The 21,041-nt window shown below is 41.9% G+C and overlaps 1 protein-coding gene across 1 annotated transcript in view; it reads right to left on the minus strand.

Moving 5' to 3' along the window:
• The window catches only part of LOC308052116 (protein unc-13 homolog B-like), a gene marked incomplete at its 5' end in the record, with an annotated part of 218,768 nt that overhangs the window by 75,613 nt on the left and 122,114 nt on the right, over positions 1 to 21,041 (minus strand). The window contains 4 exons of the mRNA XM_080362904.1: positions 5,887 to 6,106; positions 6,609 to 6,683; positions 8,353 to 8,431; positions 13,853 to 13,899. Of these exons, the coding sequence (XP_080219030.1) occupies positions 5,887 to 6,106; positions 6,609 to 6,683; positions 8,353 to 8,431; positions 13,853 to 13,899 (421 nt within the window). The remainder of the gene's footprint in view (positions 1 to 5,886; positions 6,107 to 6,608; positions 6,684 to 8,352; positions 8,432 to 13,852; positions 13,900 to 21,041) is intronic.

Raw genomic sequence — 21,041 nt, forward strand, 5'->3', positions numbered from 1 at the left:
TTTCCTGCTCTTGGACTTGGGTCATATTTATTCAGCTGCAAAAAGAAGCTTTTGGTCCATGGATCAGCAATAGAAGGGCACAGGAATATACAAGTACTGTGCACAGTACCATACAAATGATACTGGGCTTTTCTTCTCTCTTCCTTTCTAGGACTGAATTATGAGTCAATCTATGACTGGAAACAGAAAGCAAATATGTCTATATTGGGAATTGTATTGATACAGCTATTAGTAAACCACCAGTGCTGTTATCCTATGCTTTAACAGGAAAAAGTCATGAAAGCAACACTGGCAGGATAGAAGACAGCTGCTCAGTAGGCGGATAATGCTTAGAAATCAGATATTCCTGAAACTTAAAATAGATATTCATTTTCAAATAAAGGTATCCTTCCTCCTTCTGTGCAAATATTTTCCTACATAGGATTCTGGGAGCAAACAAGTCTTCATCACTATGGCATCTCACCATCATTCAACCCAGAAGCCAAGATGATTATCACTGGAGCGACTTAATTGGTCTCACTAACAGTCCACTCACCGAGTGGTCTTTGGAGTGCAATACCAATATTCAGAGTGCAACACACACAAGGTTCTCATCAAAAAAGCAAATATACATGACTTCCAGTCCAGAGTCAAAAAGCACCGAAAAACTCCAGAGGTGAACCAAAACACTACCAAAAGCTGGGCATTAGGTAATGTAGCCCCGAGAGCCTGTGTGGAGTTCTCCAAGGTTTGTTGCTCCAGCACACCATAAAAAAACACTAACAAAGCCATACGGCTAATCATGCTCACAATACAGATTTCATGTTCAGGAGTAGCTTGAGTTCTCATTTCCTCACTTTCAAGACCTTCGAAGGACCAGATTCTGATATCCCAGGGCAATCTCCTTTCTCAGGTTTAAATGTAATCTACCGAGGACCAGAATTGCATCACGACAAAAAATCCTGAGACGCACTTGCAAAACCAGATTTCTACGCCTTTTCAAATGTTAGTCCAGAACCGTACAGGTTCCTTTCACTAGGATCTTGCTGGCATAATGTCCTTCCCTTCCACCCTCTTCGTAACTCTGTATACTTCTCTGCATCTGTTCCTTGGCATCCTACACATTCATCCTCAGCTTTCCTCCTCCTTTGATACCAACATTGCCTAATTCATTGTATTTTAGTTAGTACCGCACTACTGCTCAGAGCAAGAGATAAATGCTCTCCAAAAGGTTTACAAGCTATGAGGATTTTAAAGAACATCCCTCCACCCATTTTCAGCCAAGTAAGCCAGTACACGTGCAGCAGAGATTTCAAGTAAATCCAACAGCAGAAGGCTAAAAAGAGAGCATCTTCCCTTGAGCAAGTATTTACGAGCTCACGATAAATAGGTAAGCGCCCCATCATCAGAATAATATCTTCTAAGCACCTACAGTAGAGAAACATCCCCTCAGAGGAGCAACCTGCTGCCAACAGAGCCATAAACCAGATGGCTGCGGGACATGTGCCACAGCTGATTCCACCTCACCGCGCCTCAGACATTGCCAGTTCATGGAACAGCCCCGCTCAACCAGCCTGCTAATGGATTTTCTTTCAGATTGCAACAAAGCGTTGCTGAATTTGAGTAGTTTGTCACTGCAGCCCCACACATTTGTTGACTGTATCAGAAATGCAGTTTCTCGAAAATATAGAAGGTAAGAAAAACACCCTCCAAAGAAATAACCAAACTTAATTCTAACAGACTTGATGAAAGAGATCCATTTATTTCCCACAGAAAGGTACTGAAAGAGAAAAGATGTATGAGCAGTACATTCTGATTCTAAGGAATAATATCCCAGGTGTCTAACCAAAATTTCATGGCATAGACACTGGAACTGTATTTGTGACCAGCCTGAAAATTCATTTCACAACAGACTTACACAGGCTGAAGATACATCCTGAACCACCATGCACAATCAATAGAATTGTATTTGTTACCAGCCTGAAAATTCATTTTACTCCAATGTAACATTTTCTGGAAGCCTTTAAAAATAAACCAAAGTGAAGATGCATCCTGAGAATGTTTCTTTTTGTTTGGCTGGTTGTTGTTTGGTTGTTTGTTTTTTTTTTAACCAATGGCAACAATAAAGCTTATGTTAGGAAGAGACCCTTCCGAGTTCAGTATAGAAAGAAGTTCAGCCTTGAATTTATTTGAACTCTAAACAGCTGCTTGTCTCCTGGAAACCCTGTTTCTCATTCCTCAAGCACAGCCCAGGTTCTTCAAACATATACAAAAATTAATTTTTCCATTTTCTTTCGGCCTGATGATGGGCTCGAGTTAGAAGGATTTTAGTATGAACATGTCAAAGCAAAGAACGCTGTTGTATGAAAAAGCCTTTTACAAGATTTCTAGTATCAATAATATCTGTTTTTGCAACCCAGCAGCACATCCACGTAATGGCCTCATCATCTAAATCTTCCAGCGCTGTCTTTCTGCCTCCTCTGTCAGTTTCCTTCACATCTCTATCCCACATAATGATACCCACCACACTCACACCGGCTCCCTCACAGAGCCCCAGCTCAGTCTCTGCATCCTTCCTATTCCAATGCTGGGCAGCTTCCAAACAACTCCTAACTAAAGTTTTCCCTCGGTTGGCTTTTACCTTTCTACATGCTTCGTAGGTTTTGAGCCCAGTGTACTCTCAGTGTTTCTTCTCTGTTTCTTCAGCTTTTCATGCTGAAGTATCTTGTGTTTACAATTTTAAGGGAAATGTGCAAAGCAAACAGCTGCAATCCCAAGAATAAAATAACAAGTTCTTATCTAATGCTTTGCCATATAAGAAAAGTAGAGTCATTTCCAGTTGTTGCTTTGGCTCCATAGAAAAGTGCAGACTATTGCCATCATCACATCCCACAGTCCATTGCATAAGCTTATTTAATTCCAGAGATTAGAAAACCTGCCCCCGTGGTTATTCTTCAGAGGCTCTTCCACAGACTCCAGGTTCTCATAATTGAAGTTGTCTTCTACTGCCACCTTCAATTTACTTACAGCAAATTTATTCAATTTTTCCTTTTGTAAACAGTAAGCTTAAACAGGCCATCTTCCTCCCTGCTGCTTATCTTCCTCTTCCCCAGCATAGTTCAGGCATAAACAGGTTCAAACAAGGATTAAACCAATTCAAAGAGCCATCACTGCCAGTTATTAAACACAGCATCTACTGCCCAGAAAGGCTTTAAGACATGGATAGCTGCAAGAGTAAACCAGAGCCATAGGAGCTCTACACACATCTTACAACTTCACCTTGGGTCCCAGAACATCCCTTTAGAAACTTTCTATTGCATTTTTACCTTTTTGAAACAACATTGTTCCTGCGCTTCTCCTGTCCCACACTTTTCTTTCGGAAGTTTAATAAACTCACACCTTCCTCTCTCGAGACATACTCATATTTTCCCCATAAGCACTGAAATCTCACCAGTACCCATCCCAGTATGACATCTTCCTTCTTGAACATGGATAGCCACAGCTGTCCTCTGCAGGAATATATGTCCTCTTAGTTACTAGTTATTTCTTAAATTTAGTTTTTCTTCTATTGTTTTTGACTTTCAAAACTATTTGTTTCAAAACTGTGTGTTTTGCTGCTGCTGGTGTGAACCTAATTTTCTTCTGCTCTCCATTTTATCTTCCCTATACTGAAATACCACAACTCCACTGCCTTATTATAACATCTTGGACACGCATCTGAATCAAGCCTGGATGCAACGTATCACATCTTTTCACCTCAAATACTGAAATCACCAGCCAGTAGAGGGTTTTGGTGAACTCCAGAAAGTTCTCCTCAGTCTAACTGATCCTGTACCTCAGGTTTTGTCAGAAAACAGAGCTATGGCTTAACTACATTCTGAACCAAATGCAACACAGCAGCTTTTGCGTAGTCACAAAATGGTCCCAACAAAGCGAAGGTGTCAATGATGCAATTCCTCGAATGCTATGAACTGTAAAGATCACCTCGCAACCCTCAAAGACAAAGCTATAAACAATAAACACCTGAGGAGGAACACACATGTTTCTGCAGTTCCAGTTGTGCCTAATAAAAAAGCCACTGCAAATAGCCCCAGTCCTAACTATGACTCATTTAAAACTGCACACATCAAATATACAAGAAACAAACAGCGTCCGTTAGGGGGTCTCAAATAAGCCATAAGAAAAACAAATGACTTATGATTCACTGGTACCCCTTGCTGGATCATCCAGTCTGGCTTTCCTCAACAACCAGATTCTGAGACGTTTCATATTCCTATAATCTCTGACATGGATTTGCAGTAAGTCTGTTCATACTTCACAAACTTTTCTGATTCCTTAGATCTAGTCCATCATGCTGGAATGCCAAGAAAATCAAGAGTGAACAAAAACAGCCCCACCTTCCTACTCAAGTTTTAACACATGTGGCAGAAATATCTATTCCATTTAGACTAAGACATTTTGCTCTCAAGCAGGAACATACATTTGAGACCAAATTAAGAAACTGTTTTACAAGCAAATAAAAATAACCAGACCAAGCCAGATACCTAAATTAGAATTTTCTCTCCTTTCTTTTTTCTTTTCTTTAATTAAGTTCCTTTTAAACTTCTTGATTGTTTGTGTAAGGTTTCATAGATTCTGCAAAGTCACAGCTCAAAGAAGGGCCCTTCTTTGAAGAGAGGGATTAGTTTTTGAACACTGCCGAAAAAAACCCAACAAAATAAACAGAAATGCTAGTAGGAAGGTGAAATACTGCCCAAACACTCAAAGAACACCATCTGACCCATTATCTGTGCTGGCTCAGCCCTAGGTTTCTACCGTGATTCAGCAATGAGACCCTACTGTTAAAAAGACAAAATGCCTTGTCAATCTGCATTTCGTACAGAGTATCCGAGCTAAGCCCATGGACTCCATGCCCTAAGCAGGAATCCAGTGCTGCTCTGAAGAGCTTCAAAACCAGAGTAAAGCAGGCTGGTGGTTGAAACAAGAAATGGGACTGGGATACCAGGGCAGAAGGGACAGAAGGGAAGTCAGAATAACCAGCCTCGTAGCTTATTCACCCATCCCACTGCCACTCTTCCATGCAGGATGCTAGCAAACACATCACCTCAGCTGACACTGAGAGGTTAAACAAGTTACACAGGTTAAAAAAACCTAAATGTATGTATAGATATAGATAAGTATATTTGAAAGAGTCAAGAATTAAACCTGCTTTTAAAGCACATCATGCACTATGTTGCCAAGAAGTTCTGCTGTGTCAGTGGAGCTGTTTGTGTCCACAGGACGACGGGGACAGGTCCAGTGACCTTTTCTGAAGGTCCAGTGAAGGACCAGTGGCACCTTTTCTGAAAACACGCAGTCATTAAGAAGGATAAGGAATTACTGGAGGGAGTCCAGCAGCAGGCTATGAAGATGATTAAGGGTCTGGAGCATCTTTCTTATGAGGAGAAACTGAGCGAGTTGAGTCTGTTCAGCCTGGAGGAGAGAAGGCTGAGAGGGGATCTCATCAGCGTTTATAAATATATCAACAGTGGGTGTCAAGAGGATGGACCAGACTCTTTATGGTGGTGCCCAACAATGGAATGAGAGGCAATGGACACAGACCTAAGCACAGGAGGAGAAAATCCTTTACTTTGAGGGTGCCAGAGCCCTGGAACAGGCTGCCCAGAGAGGTTGCGGAGTCTCCTTCTCTGGAGACATTCAAACCCACCTGGACACCTTCCTGTGTGATCTGCTCTGGTGAACCTGCTTTAGCAGGTGGGTTGGACTGGATGATCTCCAGAGGTCCCCTCCAATCCCAACCATTCTGTGGTTCTGTGATCTTCTCTGACCACCAAGGTATACCCTATAGATTTAGGAAAGTTCCGGTAACGCTTTTGGAACAGCCGCAATCCTCTGACCGCTACTCACTCTGTAAGCAGTCAGCATTCAGCAGGTCTTGGCACTTCTCATGGCACTTGACTCCGCACTCCCCGCAGCGCATCCCCTGCCGCGCGATGCCCCACAGCAGCCCCTCGCACTCGTAGCAGTAGGTAGGAGTTGTGGCTGTCCACACTTCAAAGTTGTGCGGGGTTGTACAAGAGATGGGGTAAATTAAGGCTTGCAAGGTCTTCTTGTAGACATGAGATTTCTGAAAGGCAAGAGCACGTGTAAACCAACACCCAGGAAGGTGACTGAACCTATTTTTGCTGGTTGACAAATGAGTTTTAAGGGAAAGGCATGAGCAGTGCAATAAATCTACATACTAAACATAGCCAAATTTATCAAACTTTTACAAGCAGCAGCAGAGGACACCCTTCCAAAAACGTTTCTCTGGGGATTTAAAAAAGTAGAGGAGATGGAAGAAAAGAATTAAGGTTTGTGGATGAGGAATATCTTGCAACAAGCAAGTTTCACACACTGTCCCCCATGGCAGATAGTACAGAAGGAAATGGTAAGATTACATTTTTCAGGATCATATTGACACATTAAATGTTATTTTTTATATGTTTGGTTTCTTTAAACAAATGATACAAGATGCTTTGCATCTTTATTTTTAGATATCTGTGAAGCTGGCTCTGCATCTGAGAGTGCCAAATTCCCTTAATTTGCTTACTAAAACTAAACAGGAGCCAAGCAATCCTCCCACTTACCAGCTCTTCATCTTTGAGAGATGTTCTAGTGGCCATTGCTGAGGTAATTCCGGCTTTCCGGGACTGAACCAGTGACTAAGGAGGAAGAAAGCTTGTTATTCACCATCAATATCCAGAAATGCATTGGCATTACACACCCAGGGATGTGACCAAGGGGACTCTGTCACGCCAGACACTAAATCGGCAGTCTATTAAATCCAATGGGTTTCTTAAATGATAGCTCACATCTTGGAAGAGTCAAATGCATACACTAAAAGGTCTCCAACTTGTTTCCATCTGCCCACAACCAGTAAGAACTGTCAGTGGAATCTGGGTTCACATCTCCACTTCTATGTTCTTGTAACGGTAACTCTGCCATTGACGAAGGTCACTACCTGGGACTCAGTCTTCTATATTTAACTTCATTTATCTCCAAAAGGAGATTATTTCATGAGTTTTACATTGTACACAGAAGCCCCAAATGTCACATTGAAATGGTTACAAATAAATGGGATAAAAAAAAGAACAGAGTGGGTTGGGAGCACAGGTTTGAATGTGCTGATGTAGCACATTCATTGGCCATCACTGAACAGAATGAACAGCACTTTCCACTCAAAACTGCCTCTTCCACACTGCAGTGCAGCTCTGCAGCCTTGGACAGCACAGGTCAGTGCCCTTGCAGTGCCTCACATTGGCATACAAAGGATTCCTTCAGCAAGTTAGATGAAGGCAGAGAAGAAAATTAAAGCTAGCAACATCTCCTTTGCAATCAAACTCTGTCAGGAACCTTCATTTATGCTCTGTTTTATGCTGTTTGAAGAGAGATTGAGAAAGTTCATTCCAGCAGTGATGGAGCAGGACAGAGCGGTGGACACGCATGCAATGCAATATTGCAGGTTCAAAATAAAAAGCAAAGAGGTGGAGGGAAAATTGGGTAAAATAACTTTTGTTTCTGGTAAAGATGTGGTGGGTAGTCTTTAGCTCCACTTACCATGGCCTGTGAAGAGAGAAAATGAAAGCATACAAAGGAAGTAACACAAGTTAATGCCATTATTGCAAAGATTTAAGATACAAGCAGATAGTAAGACACATATTAAGCTTTCCATGCATAAGCTGGCAAAGAGAACTGCATGCATCTTTTCACAGGAATTACAGGATACAGAAACTTTGGTCTTTCAGCTGTTACAGCATTTCTCCCAAGTATGAAATTGCTACATGTACTGAACACAGCCAACAGAAAGCCATTTGTCCCACTGAAGCCTTATTTCACTGTATCGCACAAGCATATGAGACTTGTCCTCATTACTCTCTTGGTTCTTGTGCAGCAGCCTACTGGCAATGTTGCAAATTGATTTAAAAACCCAAGCACATATGCTCGTTTATCTATCCTCTGAAATTCCAACCTTCTGGTAAGATGCCAAACTTCACATGGACATTATAACTTTCCCTAAAGTATGTGATTTTTAGGAAAACATTTGAAAATAATGCAGGCCTAAAAATAATCAAGTATTCTGTCTAGAATAAAAAGGAAAAAGAACATGAAAAATATCTTTTTTCTGCCAAATAAATGAAACTGTCTGCAAAACCATAGCTCATTCTTACTCAGATTTTTCCAAGCAGAACTTCTGATCCTTTAATGTAAGAACTAATTTAACAAAACAGTAAACTTTCAGCTTCTTGAAGTGACAACAAACAATACCATATGTCAAAAAGTAAAGCCACTTGCACTAATGGCTGTGTGGCAAAAGGAAAACAAATCTCTTACCAGATCACTGACAAGTGGAATTGGCTTTTTTTTGCGTAGATCAGGCATGCTGTCAATGCCATAGAGACCACCTGCAGGCCTGGAAATTCAGGAGGAAAACAAAAAAGAAGATTAAAAATCTCAGTAGCACTGAGAGAGACAGTACAGAGAAGACCAAAAAGTTTGCTTAAAACATCAGTCTCCTTGCTAATATCATAGTCAATTACAACAGGAAGAAACAGTTCACTGCAAATGCAACCTATTAATAAACTGAAGTTATTAACAGAGTGAAAAAAGGTAATTTTCGCCATGGTAGGAAAGACTTTGGAAATGTGAGAACATCCTGTTTCCAGTCCTTCTTCATCCCTTTTCTTTCCATTTAGTTAATTTAGGGTTGTGGGGGTGAGGAAGGGCATGCTTTACTGGAGAAAGTAAAATCAAACGGAAGATTACACTTGAAGTGTAAAGTTAATGCTAAAAGCCGTTAAGTGTTCATCTTCTTCACATGCAACAATCCAGATGTTACTGCCAGGTGTCGGTGGTTTGGAGGGAGCATGGCAGAGTGTATCAGCTCAAGGGCAGAACGCTGTTACCCGTCATCTGATTATAGGCTAGAACGTGCTTAATCCTGACCCTCGAGGTCCATACACTTATTAGGAAAAAACTCCTATCTGAGGAGAAAAGAGATTAATTTTTGTTTCTATAGAAGGGACTGTTTGTGGTGCTTGGCATTTCAAGCCATGCAGACCCTACATACAACAGCTGCCATTTACTGGTGGAAGTGGCAATGGAGCAGAAAAAGCCACTACTCAAGCAACACTTGGAGCCTGCAGAAATAAAGCACTATAACCTGCTTCCTTCCCGATGACACCAGCCTGAATAATTGTAACTGGATCCTGCCATGCACTGGTAACACCACATGGATTTAAGCCTGTGCATGAAGAAGGTCTGTTAATTCAGCTTAAGGGCCCCATGTAAAGCACTCGCATTCATCTGTAAGATGCTGCTTCTTGCTATGGTTGGAAACCGAGCACACATTTCTCTGCTAGGGCTGTTTAGCCCTATGTTGATTTTATTGGAGAAAAGGAGGCTGAGGGGAGACCTCACCACTCTCTACAACTACCTGAAAGGAGGTTGTAGCATGGAGGGGGTTGGTCTCTTCTCCCAAATAATAAGTGATAGGATGAGAGGAAATGGCCTCAAGTTGTGCCAGGGGAGGTTTAGATTGGATATCAGGAAAAATTTATTCATGGAAAGGGTTGTCAGACATTGGAACAGGCTGCCCAGGGAAGTGTTGGAGTCGCCATCCCTGGAGGTGTTTAAAAGACACGTAGATGAGTTTCTTAGGGACATGGTTTAGTGACAGAGTTATGTTATGGTTGGACTCAATGATCCTGAGGGTCTCTTCCAACCGAAATGATTCTATGATCCTATGCTGTTGCACCCTTCGTATTTGTTCTGAACTGAAGAACCGACCTGCAATGTGTCTCCCTCCCCCTGCAGCGACCACCCAGCCCGCCAGGCAAAACCCACTCAACCTCCCCACCTCCACGCTGCCCTCATACCTCACTAACACTAAGAACATGGTTCCTGAAGCCTTCTTCTTGGCTACAGAGACTGTAAATGAACCTTCTGCCTCCTTAGCTATTCATTTTTACTCCATACTGTGCCAGCTTAAACCTTTTTGCCATTGTCTGGCACTTATTTTACTGATTTGGTACACCCCACCCAGGTGAACTGCTTTAGGGCACCACAACTATAGGAAAGAGGAGTACAGGTCAGACTGTTCTTGCTGCAATAAAAGACACAAATAGAACTACCCTTTAAAAACAATCTCTTTAAAAATAATCTAGGAAAACAAATTGCCACTATAAATTTGCACATGCCATGAAAACTGGGAGGCTGGTAAGTGGCAAGAGGAGACGTGCATCCCTTGGCAAGCAGGACCTACTCAAACCCACTTTGAATACAGCCAAAAGTCAAAAAAAACATACAGGGTAACCAAACCTACATTGCAGCACGCCTAGTCCTAGGATGGACAAGGATGTCACAGCACAGCCTGGCACAAGGCTTGTGTCAAAGAGGGAAATGGTCTGTTATATACAGAAACATGCCATAGCGCTGCGGTTGTAGAACTGACTCTTTTGCTGGGGTGTGGGAGGGCGACATGTCCGTGCCAGGGCTGAGCTGACAGCTGCGCTGGCGGAACGAGCCGGCGGGAAGGTGAGCGGTCACACGGAACCGCAGCACCGCACACGGCTCTGCACCCCGACACCAGGAACCCGCCAGTGCTCAGACCCCGCAGCCGGGAACGGGAGATGCGCTCGGACGTGAGAAAGACAAAGATTTACAGCAGTTAATTAATATCATTGGAATCTCTGGCCAAGAATTAGAACAGTTTTCCAATGCTATGAGGAAGATTGGGACTGACCTTTTAGCAGGGTCTGTTAAGAAAGGACAAGGGGTGATGTTTTTAAACTAAAAGAGGGGAGATTCAGGTTAGACATGAGGAAGAAATGTTTTTTACAATGAGAGTGGCGACACACTGGCCCAGGTTGCCCAGGGAAATGGTTGATGCCCCATTTCTGGAGACATTCAAGGCCAGGCTGGGTGGGGGTCTGAGCAACCTGATCTAGTTGAAGGTGTCCCTGCCCATTGCAGGGGGCTTGGACCAGATGACCTTTGAGGGTCCCTTCCAACCCAAACTGTTCTATGAGTCCATGCTGGACATCCTTACAGCGAGGCTACATGCTGTTTTTACTAGAGGTTACCCACATTTCCAAGAGAAAAGTCCAGAAAAACTTGCCCAAGTTACACTGCAATAACCCCGTCTTGCTTATTACAGAAAAATCCGACCCACATCAAGAAATAAAGAACATCTGCCTGAAGTGTTTATACTATCAGAACTCAGTACGGTCTGGCTGGGATTAAACATGGAATTTCATCTGCTGTCCTAATGTTACAAACTCTTTTTGATACTCATGATACTGTTTTGGAGTAAAATAGGTGTCATACAAGACTACTCAGATGATGCCAAGAACTCCAGCATTATTTAAATCACAATACAGTCTTTTTGGTAAGTTTTGTGTCAAAAATTTGTGTCAAATCACTTGAATTATGAAAGCATATGCAAAATAAAAAGGGAGAGTCTGTAAGATGAAACAAAATGGTCACAAGTAAAAATGCAGAGCTAATGCTCCAGCTAAAATTTAATTACACAGCTGGGAATTCACATTTCTTTTCTACACAGCTTCCAATGATTACTTTTCTTCTAATTGAATTGAAAGCAAACTGTGAGTATAAACAAGTTATTGTGCTGGAGAAACATGCCTAGTTACAACCTAGTTTGTTGTAAAATATTTATGGTAGACTGAGGTTTATGATAGAATCAGCTGTCAGCCAGACTGACGGACAAAAAGATCATCTGAAAGGTGCTTGTATTTGCCATCCTATTATAGTGCCTACACAGGCACTCAGATGACCTCCTTTTAGCCTGTTTATAATAAAAAAAAACAAACAAAAATTCAGCAACTATTCTTAATTTACAAAATTATTCCACTTGTTGTGCTTTCAGCTACCTCAGTCTCTTTATTCAAGAGAAATCTCTACTTTGCTTAGCAAAATTACAGTGTTTATATAAGCAGAAGTACTGACAGTACCTCAAATATGCACACTGTAGCTTCATATGTAATAGGGGAACTCTCCTCTGCAATGCATCTAATATTTATAGCATTATTATGGAGTTCTGTCTTGAGAAGTGAAGAGCGTTTTTGTATGAGATGATTTGCACTAATAGGGTATATAGATATGAGATATTACTCCCAGAGACTGATCCATAAAACCAATTGTACTTTTTTTTGAAGCTATCTCTCCAGAACCAGTGATTACAGACAGGGAGCTACCTTTAGCATTATGCTAAAAAGTGCAAATAGCTTGAAGCATGTATTCATCTTTTAATAGAAGTTTTATCACACAGACGCTTACATTAAATCTTGAAAATTTAAGCAAGCAAAGTTGGTTTGCAATGACAGAAAATGATTACTTCCTTCAAACGACACCACTTCTCTAATCTTCACATGAAAGAACTCCAAACACAAGTGCTTTAACAAACTTTGCGGCTAATAAGCCACAGCAAGGCTAACGGTGGGATTAAAGGTTCCCCACTCACAACCATCTCTTCTGGAAACCCTTTGCATGGGGGGATACAGTGAATAAGCCAAATGTTTTTCAAAACTACATGAGCCAGTCTGTTCTGTTATAGCTCAAATAGAAAGAGAAGAAAATTACAGACAAGAGCAAACATTTCCTTGAATTGACAAAACACACTTTTCAGTATTTCGGGACTGTAGGTGTACTCATCTTTCAGACCTGGAAATATGTGCAGGAACCAATAAACTCAGCACATTGTCTTCTTGTTAAAGCAGGAAAAGGTGCTGGTTATGGTCAGATTAAACCACTGTCTTTCTGCTCCTGCTAATTGCCACTTCTCCAGCAGCCTGCTCAGCAAAGCCTCGGGCTCCTCAGGACTGTGCGGGGTTACCAGGCGCCCCCACACACCGCGGGTGTAGAAGATGCTTTGTGGGAATACCAGCATCGCAGAACAACGGCTCCAAAAGCAGAGAGCTGTGTAAGGAAGCCTCTGATTTAAGATTGTATTTTATGAGGGAAGCTTCCTAAAGTAGTGTGAGAATTAACTTAGGCGTGTAGCAAGCCAACCTCTTGCTGAGATTTCAGGGCAAATCTGCTGCCACACCAGCTCCTAACGAGCACATCACCACCAAGCTGTATCACCCTAATCACCTGCCTAGCAGCTTGTGAGATGTGTCATTGTCTTTTTTTTTTTACTTCCCAGAGAGGATTCTAGGGAAGCTACCATGCTGGTGCCTATTATGCAGAGTGTCACGACAGAATTACACACAATCAAAATTTGTCTGCTTCATTTGCTGCAAGTAGCGCATTGCAGAGAGAATGCACGGCCTCTCGTTCTCACCTGTGCAAGAGAGGCATGATGATCACTGCTTTAAAAATTACAAACTGCAATTATTTCCAGAGTTACCGCAGTTTTGACTGCTACAGTGACTGCAGAAATCATTGCGAAGATGATTCTTCTAAGAGCAAAAGACAATCTTTCTGAGCTACTCTTTCCCTTCCTTCATGCCATCAGTGACTGATGCAGGAAAAAGGATCTCATCCAGACCACCTGTGGTGTTCAGCAAGGATTATTTAATACTACTACCATAAGCACTTGCCACCATCACATCAGACAATATATATTGCAACTATAACCTTATTCTTAACCACAGACCTCCTGAAGAGCTGCACAGCCCACCTTCAGCTGCTTAAAAGGAGACTCTGAAGCAGAACAGCAGCCTGGGCCTAAGTGAGGCGTGATCACTTGATTCTTCCTGGAAACAGCCATTAAAACCATCAGAAGTGCTGCTTCTACCTACGCTGAACTGCAGACCTCTAAGTGCGCTGTAATTATAAACACAGGGAAACAAGGTCTCAAAATTCCACTTACCCTCCTTTGAGCCAGGGAGGTTTTGATGGATCAGCCTCATCTTGACCCTTAAACAGGGGAAGGGAAAAGAACAACATGAAATTAGTTACTGAGAACATCAGAGGTATTCAGGCTATATTCTGAGACAGACAACACTGCATGCAGGCAAATGCATACAGAAACTTATTCAAGCACCTCCAATAACCAGCACATCATGACAAGTCATACAGACACAGACAAGCTATGTGATTCCACTGAACACCTAGAACCAGGACCAGAAGAGCCTGTTCAGTGCACCCCTTCTTTCAAAAGGCAGGCTCAAAGGCCAGTTTTTTGGTTTTTTCTTCCCAACCCAACAAAAGCATGAGTTACAAGAGAACTCCTGTTACTGCAGGTCACCACTTACATGATCATGGTCATAATGAGGTTGTTGTAAATTAAAAGCACCTGTATGAAATGCACAAATGACTGATCAACGTGAAACTTTGTACAAATATTTGTGAGATTTGTTCAAGGTCAAATGCAAAGACTCTTTAGCCCTCTACGCAGGGAGGTCCCATTGCAGCTCTAGTCATCCATATACAAGTATTTAATTTCCAACGGGTGTCAAGCAAGGGCCATCACTTGCAAGATGACTGCAGATGAACAGGGATCTCACAGTGTGATGGAAAACACCACAGACTGCAATATGAGGGCTCATACTCATGAATTCAAACCATGTTCTTGTCTTCATATTAAGAGTGTATTTATAGAGCTATGTTTTGTTTCTTTGAAAATCTTCTGTGTACTGATTAGAGCTGTGGAGTGTTTAAAGACTTGCAGTGTACCTGGAGAAAACAAAAGGTTTTGGATAAGGGGGAAACGGATTACACTATAACTGGAAACCTTTTGTTCCAGCTTCATACATTCTCCTACGCTGCCTGAAAGAAAAGCTGGTTTCAAACAGGAGTAAACTAGACATGCTGCTAATAGCTAACACTCCAACCTCCTATCATTATGTGTGCTAAGAGTATAGAGAGACTGTAACATGCACACAGTGGAAAACAAAGTAGTTTCAGCCATAGGACTTGCAACCTGAGAATCACCACAAAGTAAAAGACTATCTGTCAGGAAATAAGCTCCAGTTTTATGTCAGGTAAAAGAGCACAGCCCCAAAAGAAAGATTGATTTATTTTGTCCTGTGCTTTGGATGAGCTGTGCAACTTCGGGTGTTCACAGGTGACATACAAGGTATGCCAAGAAGAGCAGAAACTATCAGTGAAAACGAGCTTGTATTTGAGGCCCCAAATTGCACAGCAGCAAAACTCCAAACTTTTTATCACTCAATCCTACAAGTCCAGGGCTAGGCAGATCTGAACGGACACTCCAGCTTTCCTATGTAATCATGCAGGTCTGTAGAGCAGGCAGGAACCCCAGCACAAGGTCCAGAGAAGATTTAACAGCAACCAGATCCTTCAGAGCACACAAACGAGGACATCTTTACCTTTGCTTTTGGACACATAAAAGAGCTGCAGGCAGAAAGCAATCTTAAAATGGAACATAATTTTATACTGGGCTGAGCATGACACAAGTCGGTTCAGCTGTACCAAATGACAAAAAATGACAGACACAAACACAGCAGCATTTACTGGTAAAAGGAATTAGTGCAATGGGTTTTTCAATCAGTTTATCTGAGACACTCTAAATATAAGAGGCCAATATTTAAGACGTTAACTAGATGATAAATAGCACAGGCAATACTGCAGCCGGGAGACCACGAGAGTGTCAAGAACCCTTTTTGGGGGAAGAAGATCCAGGGAAGGATGTTACCAAACTGAGCAATAACGATGCTGGGGAGTGTGGACCCAGGGAAGGGCAGAAAGAGCCATCAGGAAACAAACCTCCATTATCTCCCACATTTTGTGACGTGCCAAGTAAAAATTGCCAAGAGTCCAGACAGACTGTACTTCTGTTCATTTATCTTAATTCATTTTGCCAACCCTTTTAGACTTGCAAATAAAAAAGAAAACAAGAGGAGAGCTTCTCTAGGGTCAATATTAAAAACCATCTGGGTACAACAGCTCAAAACAGAAGGAAGAGCTTTCAGTGACAATACTGATGCAGGGGCAAGGCAGGTGATGGCTGCGTGGAAACGGGAGTCATCACCTGCTGAAAGCAAAGTAAAGAGGTAATTTGCTCCAGGCAGCATTCTCCCTGAGAAAATGCCAAGAGAACCAGCACCTGACATCCATCAAATGAGGGCTGATGCCTTAATACTATAGAAGAGACGATGCAATACCCACAGTTAAGGTGAGTGGGGCAAGGAGGAAAATGTGATCTAGGCTAGCATTATTGTCTTCAATGGCTTGAAAGGCTTCAGAGCAAACATGAAGGAAACAATTAAAATGGAGGCAACTGGAAAACCTGAAAAATATCATATAGGGTACACCAGTTTTTGAAAGCATCTTTTGTTTGACAAAGCAACCATTTTTCTTTAGACCGTAGAACAAATTATCAACCGAATTTCCATTTCAATAAACAACTTTTGATGCAATGCCATGTGACGTTAACACGGCCGGATGAGCAGAGAAGGAGTAGGGAGCTTTGAGGTGGGTAAACAAGTAACTGTTGTGGAGCCAGCCATGGACAACGCAATAAGGAAGCTGGTGGGAGTAAGTAGGATCTGCTGATAAAATTTGCTGATGACAAACACCGGTACTGATACAGAACTCAGATGGCCCAGCGGAAAGAACTGATGTCAGTGAAGATTGCACCAGTGGAGGATTAAACGTAGTACAAATGGCAAGTCAGAGCCCCAGAGCTTGCTGCAAATTTGACTGCATACAAGGTGTTCCTTGGTGGAGAGACACAAGTGACAGTGGACTTGTGTTCCAGTCATCACATGAGCCACCATGATACAGCCACTTAAGGGAGAGAGCAACTTTCATAGAGTATGGCCAGTGAAATGTCTTCATAGAAACAAAAGCATAAATACCCCTGCACTGTGCTGGCAAGACTCTCTCAGAAAAGCATATATAATCTTTTCATTATATATCAAAATTAAAGAATTCACACAGGAAAATAGCAAAAGCAGCATGAGGATGGAAACACAATTCTGCAGGATGAGAACAGGACAGCTTGCTTATGGTAGAAAAAGAACCTTTTTCTGTGCTGATTCAGTATACAGCAGAACATACTGCACAGAAGAACTGCCGCTAAATACAAATTTAAAGGTGTCTGACCGTTGTGTAGTAGCCTGCCAAGAGGAGAAGCAGACACCAAACCTAACCACTTTTAAAGAAGGAAACTGTGCACTAATGCCACAATATCACACAGTGGCAGAGGGCTGGCGGGTCACCAAGGAGTCCTCTGCAGCCCCTTGTTGCATTGACATACACACTCAAAGAACCAGAGGCTGTAGTACCTACGAGTGTTGGCATGAGGGTTAACAGGGTCCAGACACCTTTGGGAGTGCCAGTTAAAGTAATCCATAGTTTACACCACTGCTGTGGGTAGGAACACTTCATGCATCCATCTTCCTTCAAAGAAAGCAAATGGCAATGCCATCTAGATGGGTTTGCTGCAGCTGGGGGGCTTCCCACCCTCTGCAGGCAGCACTTGCAGCAGGACACAGGAGGACTCCAGCAGCTGCTCTGAGTCTTGTCACCAGCCACGGATCTGCAGGAGCTGAGCCCATGACGACAGCCTGGCTCACTCAGAGCCTGGGCAAGCAGAGGAAACAACAGGCAGAATCACAGAATGTCAGGGATTGGAAGGGACATCAAAAGACCATCTAGTCCGATCCCCCTGCCAGAGCACTGTGAGGGGTTCTAGCCCTGTCCTTCCCAGAACAAATGCGAGAGCAAAGGGCAAGCAGGCACGTTTAACATCTGGTCACCCACACGCTGCCTACCACAGAAAGCGTTTTGCTGGCTTATGCTTCACTTCTCTGCACAGCTCTGCTGTTTGACCTCTCCATTAAAGCAGCCAGACCAGGCTGGATCCAAATTTGTGTTTGTTTTTTTTTTAATCTCCAGTAAGCATATAAAGCAGCACTGAAAAGAGGGAAAAGCAAACATGTGAAACAGGCCAACACACCTCTACACAATTTTCTTTTTCTAATGCTGATGAAGGACAGTTTTACACCTACTGTCCGACAAATACCTTCAGCTGGGAAAGCGCTTGTCACGCCTAGTAATGCACTATATTCATTCACAGTAAAGCACGCTGCAATTGGTTGCTGAAAGGTCTTTTCCAAGTAGTTAAAGTTTCTTATCAATCAAGAACCAGTTAGCAAAATAATGCATAGATTTAATATCCTGGATTAAGCAAGTCGACAGACATGATCATTTAACACACAGTACTCAGTCACAGGGAAAGCAAAGTTTAGTGAACCCTAACAAGGAACCTAACAGGAGTTTTGCTCACTCAACAAAAGCAGCAGCTACGCTTACAAGTGATTTGAGAAGTTATTTAACCAAGCTGCAATTTGTGAATTTCACAGTTTATCTCACACACAATAAGATGCTTCAATGGACATAACAACTACATACTCCTGTAGAAGAGAAAGTCCATAGAATGGACAGAGAGGCATATTACAAAAAAAAGGAAGAACATCCTCAGCCCTGTTAGCCCTCTCCATATAAATGCATCTTTCCACATAAAAGGCTTTCTAATCATGTAACCATGTTACTTTCCATCACATTTAAGTATCATCTAGCACATTATCCTCTTAGATAAAAAAACACATGTAAAACATGGAAAGCTGCTTTATTTAAACATATAAAGAAAAAAAAAATAATGACTTTTTATTTGTTTTGATCATCATCCTAACTTGTTTTCAAATACTATGCTTCATTATTAAACCTCAAAGGTGTCAATTTAGCTATAGACTAATCTGAATTAGGCTAAAACAAGGAGCAACTGTTTCACTGTCTAAATTAAACTTCTGGTCATGTCTAATTAGACCATCTCTTCAAGGGTATTAGCAGAATCAGAATGAACGAAATCATCCCATGTAAACTACTTGGTTCAATGTCTTCAATGACTCAAGTATTCTACATTTCACAATTAATCCAAAGCTGCAGCAAGAGAAGGGATAATTTAAATTCACTGTATTCTGCAACAATATCAATTTAAAGAATGACCGAAGAGCCCCTAAGGAAGCTCCTTCCACCTGATGAATCTTCCAGTACCAGTTTTCCAGATGCCAGATGAGCGGCTTAAAGGAGGCTGCAGCATTTTTCAACTGAAGCCAGAAAAGGACAGAATTTGACATTGGATATCTCTGCATTCCTGACAAAGCATTAATGGCCAGGCACTTACAGTAAGAATGAAACAAAACTGCTAATATATGAGCCAATAAAGCTTAGAAATGCAAAGTCGTCAAACTTAAAGGGTGAGATCTGTATGGAGGCCCAAAAGCCATGCAACGTTCAGCCTGCTCCAGGGAGCTGATTTATCTGGATTCATACAGCTCAGGGAGAGGCAGAAGCACAGCAGGCACCAAATCCACACTGAATTCCAGAAAATACAAAATTTGAGAATTCAAGAGACAGAATTTGTTCCGTATGAGGTACAGTTGCAAACACAAACTTATATGTTACACAGCAGCCAAGAAGAAAAACTCTGTGGATATCCTCTTATGCGTAGTTACCTGTTGCTCACAGTGTGATAAACAGAGAGGAAAATGGTCCATGGGTGGAGAGGCAATAGCTGTAGGCACTGAGGGAAAAGTCCTGCCCTTTTCAGGAGGTGCAAGGCCCTGCTCAAAGCAAAGTGCAGTCTGCAGCCTGCTAAAAAGGCATGGGATCTGCAGCAGACACTGCCCAGTATCCACAGCCTTGCTTAACCTCACTATTATAGCCCACAGTGGTATTTTTTGAATTTGATTAGCATAAGTATATGAACCAAGATAGACATGGAATGAAATAATACAACTGAGGAAAAATGAGTAAATACTTGGTTTAAACAAGATGCATAAAGAAGAAAACCAGAAACGACAAGATAAACGACTTGTACTCTGCTAACGTGGTGCCTGTGCACATTACACACACCCCACCGAGCACCGAAGGGAGGAGATCACTCCAAGCGTTCATGTTTTTCCTCTTTATACAATGTAATACGCACTGAACAGACTCGTACGCAGGGTTAACAATTCCTCTGACAACCATAACATGCTAAACTGGATCTCAGCGCCTCAGCGGGAGCCACTGGCTACACAAAGACAAGGCATGCAGACACAGGAGTTTCAGAAAGAGATGCTGGTTACAAGGGACAACATGTACAACCTGGAGCTCTCCTCTACCTCCTTCTGTGAAGGAAAGAAATAAAACAAAAATAAAAAAGAGAAACAGAGAAGAAGCAGAGGAACAAAAGTTAATAGACCAGATTTCTGCCATGAGCTCTGTAACATGATTTCAGAAAAGTGGGGTAAACATTTGCTGCAAGTTGATAAAATATTTGTGCAGCGGAGAGTTTTCCCATGTGCTTCCTGGGACATGCACCAGTTAATTAATCTCTACCAATTAATCTTGAGTTAAACTAACCAAATTTCATCCATAACTGCACATGCATTAGAACATATGCTTTCGAGAGCTGATTTTTAGAGTTACAGTTCCTGCTTTGTTAATTCAAGAATTTTAAGTAGTCTTAATGCAGAATTGGAGCTGCTATTCACCACACTGGAAAAGAGAACCTGTATTTATTACAGAGAGGAACAGATTGGGTCCCCCGTTCCCCCAGACTGCATCCACTGCCTGCGTCTGAAGCGCCCCCCCCGCTTCCCTCCTCGCCCCCTGTACATTTTGCCCGTTCAGAGGAAACTGGTCGCTCCCACGGAACACATTTTGCTTTTGCAAATACCATAATGCAAAAAAAGATATTTTTTCTGGTTTTATAGATCTAGGCAATTCTCCTTTGAGAAAAAAAAAAAGTATCCAGAAGCCACCTACAGTAAATCTCATGTTTATGGATAGGAAACTTCAAGGCTAGTAAAGTTATATGAGAGTCATACTCAAAACTTCCCGTACAGACATGACACTTTTTAAGTCTTCCAAACAGATAATCTTACTAAGAAGAATCATAGAATGCATAGAAGAATCATATTATTCATTTACATATGAAAGATGGAGGGGAAGGAATATCTTCATGGCAACAAGGGCCACTCAAATTGGTTTAAAAGCTAAAATAGTTTTCGAAGTTACTGTGTATATGGGTGTAATTACACACA

The sequence above is a fragment of the Nesoenas mayeri genome, assembly GCF_963082525.1.
Source record: "Nesoenas mayeri genome assembly, chromosome: Z".
NCBI lineage: Eukaryota > Metazoa > Chordata > Aves > Columbiformes > Columbidae > Nesoenas > Nesoenas mayeri.